General features: G+C 37.6%; 1 protein-coding gene across 1 annotated transcript; it reads left to right on the top strand.

Annotated features, from left to right (window-relative positions):
- Nucleotides 1–15011: 15011 nt before the first annotated feature.
- Nucleotides 15012–16363, top strand: LOC129876657 (peroxidase 22.3-like). The gene is made up of 3 exons (XM_055952144.1): nt 15012–15274; nt 15372–15566; nt 15654–16363. Exons 1-3 carry the CDS (start codon nt 15065–15067, stop codon nt 16203–16205), a joined length of 957 nt encoding a protein of 318 aa, XP_055808119.1. The 5' UTR covers nt 15012–15064; the 3' UTR covers nt 16206–16363.
- Nucleotides 16364–16641: the final 278 nt, after the last annotated feature.

Below are 16641 nucleotides of genomic sequence, written 5' to 3'. Positions count from 1 at the left end.
AAGTGATTCTTGTTATGTTGATGAGGTTGAGTCAAGAAACTTCTAAAAAGAGCCTTTATGTGAATATGAATTGATGAGGAAGAGTTGTTAAATATGCTTTATTGATTTTCTTGACTGTGTAGATTATGATAAATGATGTGTTTTCCTTAAAAGTGTTGCTTAGTTTGAATTGTTAATTTAAGTCCTTGAGGTTGTGTTGAGTCTTAAAGATTGATTAAATAAATAGAGGAAATGGTTGGTGATGTTTGAGAATTGTTATAAATGTGCATTTAATATCACTCTTGAGAAACATGAATTGGAGATGATTGATTGTGCTAGAGTTGATGAGTTGACAAGGTTTAAATGAGACTTGTCGATATGATTTGATTGAGTTGAATGGATGGAGTTTTATAAGCATTGAGTCTTGGGAGGAGTATCGAGCACAGAATTAGGTAAGAGTAAAGTCCATACTCAAACCCAATAACTATGTCGCCAAACGTAGGAGGGGATTGAATCGTTAAAGTCGGATGTTTCCCCAAGATGTTTGTCCTAACATTATAGGACTTGGTTGGATTGGATCTATGATTGGTTGACTCGTTCATGCCCTGGCAAAGCATGAACGGATGCGGCAACAACATCGGCTTGTTGTACTGTCACTAGCTCATAAGTGATGGTTGTCGGGTAAGAGAAACTCCCATCTAAGTCTTGATAGTACTCTGAGTCAGATTGAGTTGATTGGTATGTGATTGGTCCTGTCTAAACTATATTCTTATTTAGACCTAGGACACTTAGTTGAGTTGCTATTTCTCTTGAGTTGAGTTCTGATGGATTTGATGTTTCCTTTATGTCGTTTCATGTGGCCATTTTACATACCAGTACATTCCACATACTGATGCCATTTGGCCTGCATCGTTTCATGATGCAGAGACAGGTACCAGAGATCATCAACCGGCGCTCCATTGAAGATCCACACCCACTCCTAGTTAGCGGTGAGTCCTCCTAGTTCCAGAGGATGTTGAGCTCTTCTTGTATAGTTTTGATGTCACTTACTTTATTTTTATTATTGGTAGCCATGGGCTTGTCATGGGTACCTTCTATATTGTAGATAGAGGCTTCATAGACCAGAGTGTAGAAACGTGAGATTGTTCTTTTGAGTAACCCTTTCCAAATTATTATCGAGTCGACGATTATTTGGCCTTAGCCTTAATTTATGAGCAGAATGTCATTAATTGAGTTTTCCGCTAAGAGAATGTGATTGAATGAATGTGTGACTGGACCAGGTGGTTCGCTCGGAGGTCAGAAATGGCCTTTGAGTGCCGGCCACACCTAGGGTACCCTCCCGGGGCGTGACATTAGCCTTCTTGCTTAGGTGTTCCTCTTGGTCCCTTTTCTTGTCCTCCTCAACCTGCTAAGCATACACCATCAATTTAGAAAAATCCATGTCAGAAATCATTAGCATTGCCTTACATTCTTTCTTTACATGTTTGCCTAGGCCAGAGACAAACTTCCTGGAGCATATTTGGATAACTGAAACAACTTCAAACTATACTCTTTCACTGTCATACTCTCCTGCTTGAGGTTCACAAAGTCCTTAATTTTTGCTTCACATATTTCTTGGGGAAAGAAGTTATCAAGTTATGCTCTTTCAAACTCATCCCAAAGAGCAGGCTCCGCATCCTCACCTCTACTTTCTTCCCACTGGTTATACCAGACATTTTCCACATTCTTGAACTGATAAGACACCAACTCAACCCCCTCGATCTCTGTAGCATGCATCGCTTTTAGTATCTTCCACATCTTATTAATGAAATTTTGGGGGTCCTCATCAACCTTGGAACCCGTGAAGATCGGCAGATTCATTCTAAAAAAATCTCTAATCCTCGTGGCAGCAAATGACTCTTGATAGCTAGAGTTAGTAGTTGGTGAACTTTGGCTACTATTTTGGGCAGCCACCAATTGGGTGAGCATATCAATCACTCCTCAAAAATCTTCCTCAGAAGTAGGAGTAGTCTGAATAGTAGGTACTTGGGGTACCTCAGTAGACCTTGCAGGTTGGCCCCTAGTTCTTCGTGGAGGCATCACTGACTGTGGAACCTCAGTGCTGGCAGCGTTCCTCTGACTAGCTGAACGTTTAGGAGGTATGTCTGAAATGTGTAAACGCACGAATTAGAAAGGAAGTTTTTATAGAGTTAAACTCTATCGCACGAACTCAGATTATGAAAGAAGTGAAATAATTCCTAATGTCCTATAGCCTCCTGATTATAAGTGTGGTGCACGACACACCCATATGCAAGACTCTACTAGACACGGCTTCATAGACACTCTAGGACTCTTGAACTCTATGCTCTGATACCAAGTTTGTCACACCCCGAGAGGGTACCCTAGGTGTGGCCGGCACTCAGAAACCATCTCTGGCTTTCGAGAGAACCACTTGGTCTCATTTCTCATCTGTTCATCAGCGGAAGACTTAAGAATACTAATGTGGGCTTGTCATCATCAATATCAAAGGAAAAATAGATAATTCTTAGAAAAAGTAGTTTCTAAGGAGAACTACTCCGATAACATCATCAAACTCTGTCTATGAAGCCTGTAATACTCTTAGATGGTGCCAATGATATGTCCATGGCTACCTTAAAAGAAACATAATACTCAAAAATAATAAAAGGATAGAGAGTTCCTCCAAATACAAGAAGGACTCATCAAATAGCTGAAAAATAATGATCTTCAACGATGCGCCTGCTGAAGATCTCTAATACCCGTATCTGCATCATAAAATGATGCAGGTCGAATGACGTCAGTACGTGGAATGTACGAGATGTAAAATGGCAAAAAGGTAAGGACATATATCAAGAAATATCTCTTAAGAAAACTCAGCTCAGAACTCAACATCATCTCAACATTAATATGTAATGCAATTTAAAATAATAATAAGAAATGCTTACTCAGTTGGGAGTTTCTCTAACCGACAACCATCACTTATGAGCTAGCGATGATACAACGAAGGGATGTCGTTGCCACATCCATCCAATACCTTGACAGGGTAAAGGACATCACTATCTTGGATCTACTCATCAAAGTCCTCTTTTTGGGATTTACGAGGCATAGCCTCCATCCTATGTTGGCTACGTAGTTCTGGGGTTTGAGTCAATTAAACTCTTACCCAACTCGGTGTTCAATACTACTCCCAAAATATGTGCTTATATTAATCTCATCATCTAGTCTAATTGGACTTTAATTTAAATCATCAAACTCATCTCATTACCTCTTCATCAATCATTATACTTCAAAAACATCATTTATATCTCATCAAAACATCTTGCTCAAAACATCATTTACTCAAATTCATTTATACTCAACTCTTTTGCTCTTTCAAAACTCAATAAAATACATATATAGTATTAATTCATATCACTCTTTTTATCAATGAAAATATTAAAAAGCCAACATCTTTACTCAAAACATGTGTAAAAATATTCATGAACATCAAATCAATTAGGATTCATGGGAAAGTAGCCATGAACAATAATTCCAATAATATGAGAGATAACAATAATAATAATATTAATGCATAAATATATCTAACTCAATAGAAGAAGAATTAATTCATTTAGAATTCAAGATTTGGATAAAACTCAACTATAACTCAATTATAATAAATTTAAATATTGGGCGCATGGACGAACTCAATCCGATGCTATGAAAGCCTTACATACCTTAAATCAGAAGCTTTACTCCAAATTGGAACATTCTTGGACCCCTAGCCTTTTCTTCTTGCCGAAACGTTTTGTGTACTAACCGGAGTATAAGAATCACCGGAATAGTATTTTTATACTACTAAAACTAAAGCTATATTTGAGAATGAGTAAAGAGGTGTATAGAGAGAAGAGTTTCTTAAGAAAGCTAGATGAATAAAATGAGAAAATAAGGTGGATATTTATAGGTGTGGAGGAGGGACCTAACAATAAATAAAATTAATTACAAAGAAAAAATTTAAAAACTTAATGGAATATATTGATGTCATGGGTGATGTCAAATTGAGGACTATTGATGTCATGAGTGATATCAAATGTATCTAGATCTTTCCATGGTAGGTGAAATGAGTTATCTTTGGCCTACTTAACCTCCGAAACTTAACATATGGTGTTTACAAAATTGTAGGTAATGATGTTGTGGTTACTCAAAAATTTGAATCACCTAATTTTGACTATTATATGAAAAGTTATGCTCAGAATACAGAGGCTGTATTATTTTCGTCGAAAATTGAAATATCGACATACAACGTTTTAGGAGTTGTTACAAAATTGGTTAATTATAACTTTAATTCAACCTAAATATTATATATTTAATTAGTAATATATATAAAAAATAATTTTCTTTTTTTGATTTTTCAGATTTTATTTTTCTAAATCGGAAACCAAATCAAAAACCAATTAAAATTAAAATTTAATTTAATTTATTCCGATTTTTTGATTTAATCCAAACAACTCATCCCAAAGAGCAGGCTCTGCATCCTCACCTCTACTTTTTTCCCACTGGTTATACCAGACATTTGCCACATCCTTGAATTGATAAGACACCAACTCAACCCCCTCGATCTCTGTAGCATGCATCGCTTTTAGTATCTTCCACATCTCATCAATGAAATTTTGGGGGTCTTCATCAACGTTAGAACCCGTGAAGACCGGTGGATTCATTCTTAGAAAATCTCTGATCCTCGTGGCAGCAGACGACTCTTGATAACTAGAGCTAGGAGTTGGTGAACTTTGGCTACTATTTCGAGCAGCCACCAACTGGGTGAGCATAGCAATCGCTCCTCGAAAATCTTCCTCAGAAGTAGGAGTGGTCTGAACAGTAGGTACTTGGGGTACCTCAGTAGACCTTGCAGGTCGGCCCCTAGTTCTCCGTGGAGGCATCACTGACTGTGGAACCTCAATGCTGGCAGCGTTCCTCTGACTAGCTGAACGTTTAGGAGGCATGTCTGAAACGTGTAAACGCACGAATTAGAAAGAAAGCTTTTATAGAGTTAAACTCTATCGCACGAACTCAGATTATGAAAGAAGTGAAATAATTCCTAATGTCCTATAGCTTCCTGATTATAAGTGTGGTGCACGACACACCCATAAACAAGACTCTACTAGACACGGCTTCATAGACACCCTAGGACTCTTGAACTCTGGGCTCTGATACCAAGTTTGTCACGCCCCGAGAGGGTACCCTAGGCGTGGCCGACACTCAGAAACCATTTCTGGCTTCCGAGAGAACCACTTGGTCTCATTTCTTATTTATTCATCAGCGGAAGACTTAAGAATACTAATGTGGGCTAGTCATAATCAAAGGAAAAATAGATGATTTTTATAAGAAGTAGTTTTCTAAGGAGAACTACTCCGATTACATCATCAGACTCTGTCTATGAAGCCTCTAATACTCTTAGATGGTGCCAATGACATGTCCATGGCTACCTCAAAAGAAACATCACACTCAACAATAATAAAAGGATAAGGAGTTCCTTCGAATACAAGAAGGACTCACCAAATAGTTGAAAAGAAATGATCTTCAACGATGCGCCTGTTGAGGATCTCTAACACCTGTATCTGCATCATAAAATGATGCAGGTCGAATGACGTCAGTACGTGGAATGTACGAGATGTAAAATGGCAAAAAGGTAAGGACATATATCAAGAAATATCTCTTAAGAAAACTCAGCTCAGAACTCAACATTATCTCAATATCAATATGTAATGCAAGTTTAAAATATAAAAATAATAGTAATAAACAATGTTTACTCAGTTGGGAGTTTCTCTAACCGACAACCATCACTTATGAGCTAGCGATGATACAACGAAGCGATGTCGTTGCCACATCCATCCAATACCTTGCCAGGGTAAAGGACATCACCATCTTGGATCCACTCATCAAAGTCCTCTTTTTGGGACTTAAGAGGCATAGCCTTCATCCTACGCTGGCTACGTAGTTCTGGGGTTTGAGTCAATTAAACTCTTACCCAACTCGGTGCTCAATACTACTCCCAAAATATGTGCTCATATTAAACTCATCATCTAGTCTCATTGGACTTTAATTTAAATCATCAAACTCATCTCATTTCATGTTCATCAATCATTATACTTCCAAAAAACATCATTTACATCTCATCAAAACATCTTGCTCAAAATATCATTTTCTCAAATTCATTCAAATTTAACTCTTTTGCTCTTTCAAAACTCAATAAAATACATATATAGTATTAATTCATATAACTTTCTTTTTATCAATGAAAATAATAAAAAGCCAACATCTTTTACTCAAAACATGTGTAAAAATATTCGTGAACATCAAATCAATTAAGATTCATGGGAAAGTAGCCATGAACAATAATTCCAATAATATGAGAGATAATAATAATAATAATAATATTAATGCATAAATATATCAAACTCAATAGAAGAAGAATCAATTCATCTAGAATTCAAGATTTGGATAAAATTCAACTATAATTCAATTATAATGAATTGAAATATTGGGCGCATGGACGAACTCAATCCAATGCTATGAAAGCCTTACATACCTTAAATCCGAAGGTTTACTCCGAATTGGAACACTCTTGGATCCCTAGCATTTTCTTCTCGCCGGAGCGTTTTGTGTACTATCCGGAGTATAAGAATCACCGGAGTAGTATTTTTGTACTACTAAAACTAAAACTATATTTGAGAAGAAGTATATAGAGAGAAGAAATGCTTAAGAAAGCTTGATGAATAAAATGAGGAAATAAGGTGGGTATTTATAGGTGAGAAAGAGGGACCTAACAATAAATAAAATAATTATAAAGAAAAATCTGAAAATTTAATGGAATATATTGATGTCATGGATGATGTTAAATGGAGGACAATTTATGTCATGCATGATGTCAAATGCATCTAGATGTTTCCATGGTAGGTAAGATGAGTTCTTTTTAACAGAATACTTGTTTTCGAAGCTGTGTTTGAATAAGATAAATTCTTTATTAGGATTTGGTGTCTTCATAAGAATTGTAGATATGGAAGTCTAGTTTCATATCGTTCAAGAATCAACTAATTTGGAGCAACCTATAGTGAGATATGAAGTTTCTTCTATCAACACTCAATTCCGTCACAGCACTATATCTTGCAAAGATTAATTTATTTGACCTACTTATACTCCGAATTTGAAGTTATGTTCTTCATGAAAGTTGTAGGTAAGTATGTTGTGATTACCCAGAAATTTGAATCACCTAATTTGGACCAACCTATGAAAAGGTATGCCTAAAATATAGAGGCTGTATTATTTTCGTCGACAATTGAAATATCGACATACAACATTTTAGGGGTTGTTACAATATCTCCCCCTTGGGATCATTCGTCCTTGAATGAAGATGAAAATAGGAGATATAAAGAATGAAATACATCAACTCCGATACTCAAATGGTCAATGACTCAAACTCAAGAATAAACATCGACTCAAAGGTAGAAGTAAGGAATATTACCTTGAATATCGTCATCAGAAGGAATAAATAGATGAGGATAGTTAGCCTTCATATCTTCTTCAGCTTCCCATGTAGCCTCTTCAACAAATTGATTTCGCCATAGGACTTTGACGGATGCCACTTCCTTAGTTCTTAATTTGCGAACCTGACGATCAAGAATTTGAACTGGAATCTCTTCATAACTCAAACTCTCTTTCACCCCAATGCTCTCAGCTGGGACAACAAGTGAAGGATCTCCCAAACACTTCTTAAGCATAGAGATGTGAAATACGGGATGAATAGCAGCTAATTCTGGAGGCAACTCCAATTCATAGGCTACGTTACCTACCCTCCTCATAATCTGATAAGGACCAATGTAGCGGGGACTAAGCTTCCCTTTCTGTCCAAATCTCATCACACCCTTCATGGGTGAAACTTTCAAGTATACCCAATCGTACACTTCGAACTCCAAATCTCTTCTTCTAACATCAGTGTAGGATTTTTGGCGAATTTGAGCAGTCCTCAACCTCTCTTGTATGGTTTTCACCTTCTCCATAGCTTGGTGAACCAAGTCTGGTCCAATCAACTCAGCTTCACCAACTTCAAACCAACCAATTGGTGATCTACATCTCCTCCCATACAGAGCTTCATAAGGAGCCATTTGAATACTCGAATGGAAACTATTATTGTATGCAAACTCAATAAGAGGTAAATGATCATCCCAATTACCTTTGAAGTCAATGACACAGGCTCTTAACATATCCTCCAAAGTCTGTATCGTACGCTCTGCCTGGCCATCTGTTTGCAGATGAAAAGCAGTACTAAGGTTCACTCTTGAACCCAAGCCCTTCTGAAATGACTTCCAAAACTGAGCAGTAAGTTGAGCTCCCCTATCAGAGATGATAGACAAAGGAACTCCATGCAGTCTAACAATCTCTCTAAGATATAGTTTGGCATAATCCTCTGCAGTGTTCGTAGTCTTAACCGGCAAGAAATGGGCTCATTTAGTCATCCTATCCACAATCACCCAAATAGAGTCATGTTGTTTGCGGGTTCATGGTAAACCGGTAATGAAGTCCATATTGATCATTTCCCACTTCCATTCCGGGATCTCTATATTTTGAGCCACTCCACAAGGCCTTTGGTGCTCAACTTTAACTTGTTGGCAATTAGGGCACTTGGACACAAACTCTGCTATATCTCTCTTCATTCCACTCCACCAGTATACTTCTCTCAAGTCATGATACATCTTTGTTGAACCTGGATGGATGGAATACTTAGAATTATGGGCTTCTTTCATGATTCTCTCCCTAATACCATCAACACTTGGAACACATAATCTTTCTTGATATCTCAACACTCCATCTCCCCCTTTGGTAAAAGCCATTACCTTCTGCTTGTGAACCTCATCCTTCAGTTGAAGAAGAATGGGATCCTGATCTTGCTTTTCTTTCACCTCTGCAACTAGAGATGATTCAGCTCCATTTCGTACTATTATACCACCCTCACTAGAGTCAATAAGTTGAACTCCCAAACGTGCAAGTCTATGCACTTCCTTTGCCAACTCCTTCTTTTCCTCTTCCACATGGGTTGTACTCCCCATAGATAACTTGCTAAGAGCATCAGCAACTACATTTGCTTTACCTGGGTGGTAGAGAATGCTCATGTCATAATCCTTGAGCAACTCTAGCCATCTCCTCTGCCTCAAATTCAGCTCCTTCTGGCTGAATACATACTGTAAGCTCTTATGGTCTATGAACACATCCACATGTACACCATAAAGATAGTGACGCCAAATCTTAAGAGCAAATACCACAGCTGCCAACTCAAGGTCATGAGTGGGGTAGTTCCTCTCATGAGTCTTAAGCTGCCTGGAGGCATAGGCAATGACCTTACCTTTCTGCATCAATACACATCCCAACCCAACTCTTGAAGCATCACAATAGATTACAAAACCATCTGTTCCATCAGGTAGGGATAGTACTGGAGCAGTAGTCAATCTAGCTTTCAACTCTTGAAAACTTTTCTCACAAGCATCAGACCATTGAAACTTAGCCTTCTTCTGAGTCAGCTTAGTCAATGGTGAGGATAGGGATGAAAATCCCTCAACAAACCTCCTGTAGTAACCAGCCAAACCTAAGAAACTCCTTATGTCAGTTGGAGAGGTGGGTCGGGGCCAGTTCTTAACTGCCTCAATCTTTTGAGTATCAACTTGGATTCCATCCCCAGATATAATATGGCCTAGGAATGCTACAGACTCAAGCCAAAACTCACACTTTGAAAACTTAGCATACAACTCCTCCTCCTTAAGAGTTTGAAGGACAATCCTAAGGTGATTAGCATGCTCACTCTTACTTCTAGAGTAGACCAAAATATCATCGATGAAGACAATTACAAACGTATCTAGGTATGGCTTGAATACTCGGTTCATGAGGTCCATAAAAGCTGCTGGAGCATTTGTCAATCCAAAGGACATAACAAGAAACTCAAAATGACCATAGCGGGTTCGAAAAGCCGTCTTCGGGATGTCACATTCTCTCACTTTCAACTGGTGATAGCCTGATCTGAGGTCTATCTTAGAGAAGCATGTGGCACCCTGAAGTTGGTCAAATAAATCATCTATTCTGGGAAGAGGGTACTTGTTTTTAATGGTGACCTTGTTTAGTTGTCGGTAATCAATGCACATTCTAAGGGACCCATCTTTCTTTCGCACGAATAGGACAGGAGCGCCCCAAGGTGAGACACTTGGCCTAATAAACCCCTTATCTAAGAGGTCTTTCAGTTGTTCTTTCAACTCTTTCAACTCAGCAGGAGCCATCCTATAAGGAGGAATGGAGATAGGTTGTGTATCAGGAAGGACATCAATACCAAAGTCTATCTCTCTATCATGAGGGATTCCGGGTAGATCCTCAGGAAAGACTTCAGGAAACTCATTCACAATGGGAACTGACTCAAGAGATGGAGTCTGATCATTAATATTTTTGACTCGGACTATATGATATATACATCCCTTAGAGATTAATTTTCTGGCCTTAAGGTAGGAAATAAATTTACCCCTAGGCACTACAGAATTCCCCTTCCACTCTAAGATAGGCTCGTTTGGAAATTGAAACTTGACAATTCGGGTCCTACAATCAACTGAAGCATAACAAGAATAAAGCCAGTCCATGCCAAGAATCACATCAAAATCAACCATGTCCAACTCAACTAAGTCAGCCATGGTATCCCTATGATAGATTGACACAGTACAATTTCTATAGACCCTCTCAGCTAAGATAGAATCACCAACAGGAGTAGACACACTGAAAGGCTCAAGAAGACACTCAGGAAGGATCTCAAATTTACTAGCCAAGTAAGGAGTCACAAAAGATAATGTAGCACCCGGATCAAGTAATGCATACACATCAAAAGAAAGAACTCGGAGCATACCAGTAACAACATCGGGTGCATTTTCTTGGTCTTGGCGACTACCCATAGCATACAGACGGTTGGTTCCCCCACCTGTACTTGAAGCTGCACCTCTATGATTACTTCTATTCTGTGGAGCTGCAGAAGAAAACTGAGCTCTACTACTTCCATCTCCCTGCCTCTTTGAAGGACACTCATTCTGGAAGTGACCTATCTTTCCACATCCGTAGCAAGCATTGGTGCCCACACGACACTCTCCCAAATGGAGCCTCCCACATCTAGCACATGGTGGTTTTCCTCTAGAACCTTGAGCCATACTTAATTGGGACTGAGAACCTTGAGATCGAAAGTTTTGGTGACTTAGCGATCTCTGATCATACCTGGTATTAGGTGTAAAAGCATTTGTTGGGGAAGGTGCATAATTGGAAGACCTTTTCTGAAAGAAAGAATTGTTACCCTTCCCTTGCTTCTGCTCATTCTCATGCCCAGCAGACTTAGCCTTCTTGCTTAGGTGATCTTCTCGGTCCTTTTTCTTGTCATCCTCAACCTGCTGAGCATACACCATCAATCTAGAAAAATCCATGTCAGAAATCATTAACATTGCCTTACATTCTTTCTTTACATGTTTGCCTAGGCCAGAGACAAACTTCCTCATCTTAGACCTCATATGAGGAATCATTTCTGGGGCATATTTGGACAATTGAATAAACTTCAAACTATACTCTTTCACAGTCATACTCTCTTGCTTGAGGTTCACAAACTCCTCAATTTTTGCTTCACGTAGCTCTTGGGGAAAGAAGTTATCAAGAAATGCTCTTTCAAACTCATCCCAAAGAGCAGGCTCTGCATCCTCACCTCTACTTTCTTCCCACTGGTTATACCAGACATTTGCCACATCCTTGAGTTGATAAGACACCAACTCAACCCCCTCAATCTCTGTAGCATGCATCGCTTTTAGTATCTTCCACATCTCATCAATAAAATTTTGGGGGTCTTCATCAACGTTAGAACCCGTGAAGACCGGTGGATTCATTCTTAGAAAATCTCTGATCCTCGTGGCAGCAGACGACTCTTGATAACTAGAGCTAGGAGTTGGTGAACTTTGGCTACTATTTCGAGCAGCCACCAACTGGGTGAGCATAACAATCGCTCCTCGAAAATCTTCCTCAGAAGTAGGAGTGGTCTGAACAGTAGGTACTTGGGGTACCTCAGTAGACCTTGCAGGTCGGCCCCTAGTTCTCCGTGGAGGCATCACTGACTGTGGAACCTCAGTGCTGGCAGCGTTCCTCTGACTAGCTGAACGTTTAGGAGGCATGTCTGAAACGTGTAAACGCACGAATTAGAAAGAAAGCTTTTATAGAGTTAAACTCTATCGCACGAACTCAGATTATGAAAGAAGTGAAATAATTCCTAATGTCCTATAGCTTCCTGATTATAAGTGTGGTGCACGACACACCCATAAACAAGACTCTACTAGACACGGCTTCATAGACACCCTAGGACTCTTGAACTCTGGGCTCTGATACCAAGTTTGTCACGCCCCGAGAGGGTACCCTAGGCGTGGCCGACACTCAGAAACCATTTCTGGCTTCCGAGAGAACCACTTGGTCTCATTTCTTATTTATTCATCAGCGGAAGACTTAAGAATACTAATGTGGGCTAGTCATAATCAAAGGAAAAATAGATGATTTTTATAAGAAGTAGTTTTCTAAGGAGAACTACTCCGATTACATCATCAGACTCTGTCTATGAAGCCTCTAATACTCTTAGATGGTGCCAATGACATGTCCATGGCTACCTCAAAAGAAACATCACACTCAACAATAATAAAAGGATAAGGAGTTCCTTCGAATACAAGAAGGACTCACCAAATAGCTGAAAAGAAATGATCTTCAACGATGCGCCTGTTGAGGATCTCTAACACCTGTATCTGCATCATAAAATGATGCAGGTCGAATGACGTCAGTACGTGGAATGTACGAGTATGTAAAATGGCAGGAAGGTAAGGAAAGATATCAAGAAACTCCTCTCAAGAAAACTCAGCTCAGAACTCAACATTATCTCAATATCAATATGTAATGCAAGTTTAAAATATAAAAATAATAGTAATAAACAATGCTTACTCAGTTGGGAGTTTCTCTAACCGACAACCATCACTTATGAGCTAGCGATGATACAACGAAGCGATGTCGTTGCCACATCCATCCAATACCTTGCCAGGGTAAAGGACATCACCATCTTGGATCCACTCATCAAAGTCCTCTTTTTAGGACTTAAGAGGCATAGCCTCCATCCTACGCTGGCTACGTAGTTCTGGGGTTTGAGTCAATTAAACTCTTACCCAACTCGGTGCTCAATACTACTCCCAAAATATGTGCTCATATTAAACTCATCATCTAGTCTCATTGGACTTTAATTTAAATCATCAAACTCATCTCATTTCATGTTCATCAATCATTATACTTCCAAAAAACATCAATTACATCTCATCAAAACATCTTGCTCAAAATATCATTTTCTCAAATTCATTCAAATTTAACTCTTTTGCTCTTTCAAAACTCAATAAAATACATATATAGTATTAATTCATATAACTTTCTTTTTATCAATAAAAATAATAAAAAGCCAACATCTTTTACTCAAAACATGTGTAAAAATATTCATGAACATCAAATCAATTAAGATTCATGGGAAAGTAGCCATGAACAATAATTCCAATAATATGAGAGATAATAATAATAATAATAATAATATTAATGCATAAATATATCAAACTCAATAGAAGAAGAATCAATTCATCTAGAATTCAAGATTTGGATAAAATTCAACTATAATTCAATTATAATGAATTTAAATATTGGGCGCATGGACAAACTCAATCCAATGCTATGAAAGCCTTACATACCTTAAATCCGAAGGTTTACTCCGAATTGGAACACTCTTGGATCCCTAACATTTTCTTCTCGCCGGAGCGTTTTGTGTACTATCCGGAGTATAAGAATCACCGGAGTAGTATTTTTGTACTACTAAAACTAAAACTATATTTGAGAAGAAGTATATAGAGAGAAGAAATGCTTAAGAAAGCTTGATGAATAAAATGAGGAAATAAGGTGGGTATTTATAGGTGAGAAAGAGGGACCTAACAATAAATAAAATAATTATAAAGAAAAATCTGAAAATTTAATGGAATATATTGATGTCATGGATGATGTTAAATGGAGGACAATTTATGTCATGCATGATGTCAAATGCATCTAGATGTTTCCATGGTAGGTAAGATGAGTTCTTTTTAACAGAATACTTGTTTTCGAAGCTGTGTTTGAATAAGATAAATTCCTTATTAGGATTTGGTGTCTTCATAAGAATTGTAGATATGGAAGTCTAGTTTCATATCGTTCAAGAATCAACTAATTTGGAGCAACCTATAGTGAGATATGAATTTTCTTCTATCAACACTCAATTCCGTCACAGCACTATATCTTGCAAAGATTAATTTATTTGACCTACTTATACTCCGAATTTGAAGTTATGTTCTTCATGAAAGTTGTAGGTAAGTATGTTGTGATTACCCAGAAATTTGAATCACCTAATTTGGACCAACCTATGAAAAGTTATGCCTAAAATACAGAGGCTGTATTATTTTCGTCGACAATTGAAATATCGACATACAACATTTTAGGGGTTGTTACAATACTTATTTGAAAAAAACGTAACAATAAATGCATTTTTGGATCTAACTATTAATGGTAAGACCCATTTTAGATCAAACTATCAACTGAGTGCATTTTTGTTCAATTTCACATTTATTTATTTATTTAAACACTAAAGTTGATAGTAATTACTTCGTAGTTAGTACGATTTATTTGCCAGGTCAAAACTGATAGCCTTTTAATTATAAGACCGACGACCCACTCAAATTTGTAATAATTGATTATCAATTACTATGTCTGAACATTTCGTGCATGTATTGATTTAACGTAGCAGAAAATTTAAAAAATTATTCTTAATTAGAAATTGTCAAAATTGTGACTCATTCTTGTGAGAGTTGCTAAACCTAGAACCATTGTCGTGTTGCTGTAGTCAACATTATTTTTTACCTATAAATACAGCCTCATTTTACTCTCATCATCACCAAATCGAAATACAACAAACAAGTGTAGAACTTCATAGACTATATATTATATAGTAATTATACAGAAAAAAATGGCTTCAACTAGCTTCCTCTTTCTTCATGTGTTAGTCGTGTTTACTCTAGCACGCATGGCTTTTTCAGATTTGTCAGATGATTTCTACGAAGATATCTGTCCCGAAGCTTTACCAACCATTAAACAGGTTGTTGAGGATGCAGTCAGGCAAGAGAGGCGAATGGGTGCCTCTTTGCTACGATTACATTTTCATGATTGTTTCGTTAATGTGAGATTCTTTTTTCTCTTGCACTTAATGTTTGGTACTTTGGTTACTTTAGATGTAGTTATTAATTACTATTGTATTTCTTATAATAAAAATGTAGGGTTGTGATGCTTCGATTCTTCTTGATCAAACATCTATTACCGATAGTGAGAAGACTTCTCGTGCTAATAACAATTCTGTCAGAGGATTTGAAGTGATCGATAAAATTAAATCGGAGGTTGATAAAGTTTGTGGACGTCCAGTTGTATCTTGTGCAGACATCTTGGCTGTTGCAGCTCGTGACTCTGTAGTTGCTGTAAGTATTACTCCTTGTTTTCCCCTAACATAAGCTATAGTTAATTTAATGTATAATTAAACTGATATTTTTGTTACATTCACACAGTTACATGGACCAACATGGGAAGTGCAACTAGGAAGAAGGGATTCCACTACAGCAAGTAGAACCACTGCCAACAATGACATTCCAACTCCATCCATGGATTTACCAGCACTTATCGACAATTTCAAGAAGCAAGGTTTGGATGAGGAAGACCTCGTTGCTCTCTCCGGTGGCCACACACTAGGGTTTGCTCAGTGTTTCACTTTCAGGAATCGCACCTACAATGAGACTAACAATATTGACTCCACCTTTGCAAGCCAACGTCAAGCAAATTGTCCTCGTAGTGGAGGTGATTCCAATCTTGCTCCCCTTGATCCTACACCTGCTCTTTTCGACTCGAAATATTTCAGTAACTTGGTGTCTAAGAAAGGGCTTTTGCATTCTGATCAAGCACTATTTAGTGGAGGAGAGACTGATGAGCTTGTTAAAACCTATAGTACAAACCTGAGGACTTTCTCGAAAGATTTTGCTGAGTCTATGATTAAGATGGGTAATATCAAGCCGTTAACGGGGAATCAAGGCCAAATTCGTGTCGATTGCAGGAAGGTGAACTAAACACGTGATGATGAAGCTGGTAAAATCAACTATTGCAAGAATTTGATTATTTTTCAACTGTAATTGTGATTTTTATTCATTTGTAACCTTTGTTTAAGTTAATAATTGTGTGGTAATTAATTTTCCGAGAAATTGGATCTTGTTGTTTTCATTTGGCGAGTGAAATCAAGATTATTATTATTTTTTGAATGAATGAATTCCTTTTCGTTTTCAATAAGTAAATTGACCATCTTCCGTGCTGTTTAGTATATATAATTTTTGGAGTGGATTACAATAATTAGTAGCATAAGTTCTTATCTCTAACGTACACGACAGGAAAAAAAAAACTTATAATAAATATAATAAGGTTGAAAAGAATTCTTATTTGTGTTGCATTCAAGGCCTATACCTGTTAAGTAACAATTTACTGCTACTGAATCTTTTATTTAATTTTAAA

This window comes from Solanum dulcamara, chromosome 12, assembly GCF_947179165.1.
Source record: "Solanum dulcamara chromosome 12, daSolDulc1.2, whole genome shotgun sequence".
Taxonomy (NCBI): domain Eukaryota; kingdom Viridiplantae; phylum Streptophyta; class Magnoliopsida; order Solanales; family Solanaceae; genus Solanum; species Solanum dulcamara.
The sequence above is the reverse complement of the archived record's forward strand: the minus strand, read 5'-3'. Positions and strand labels throughout refer to the sequence as shown.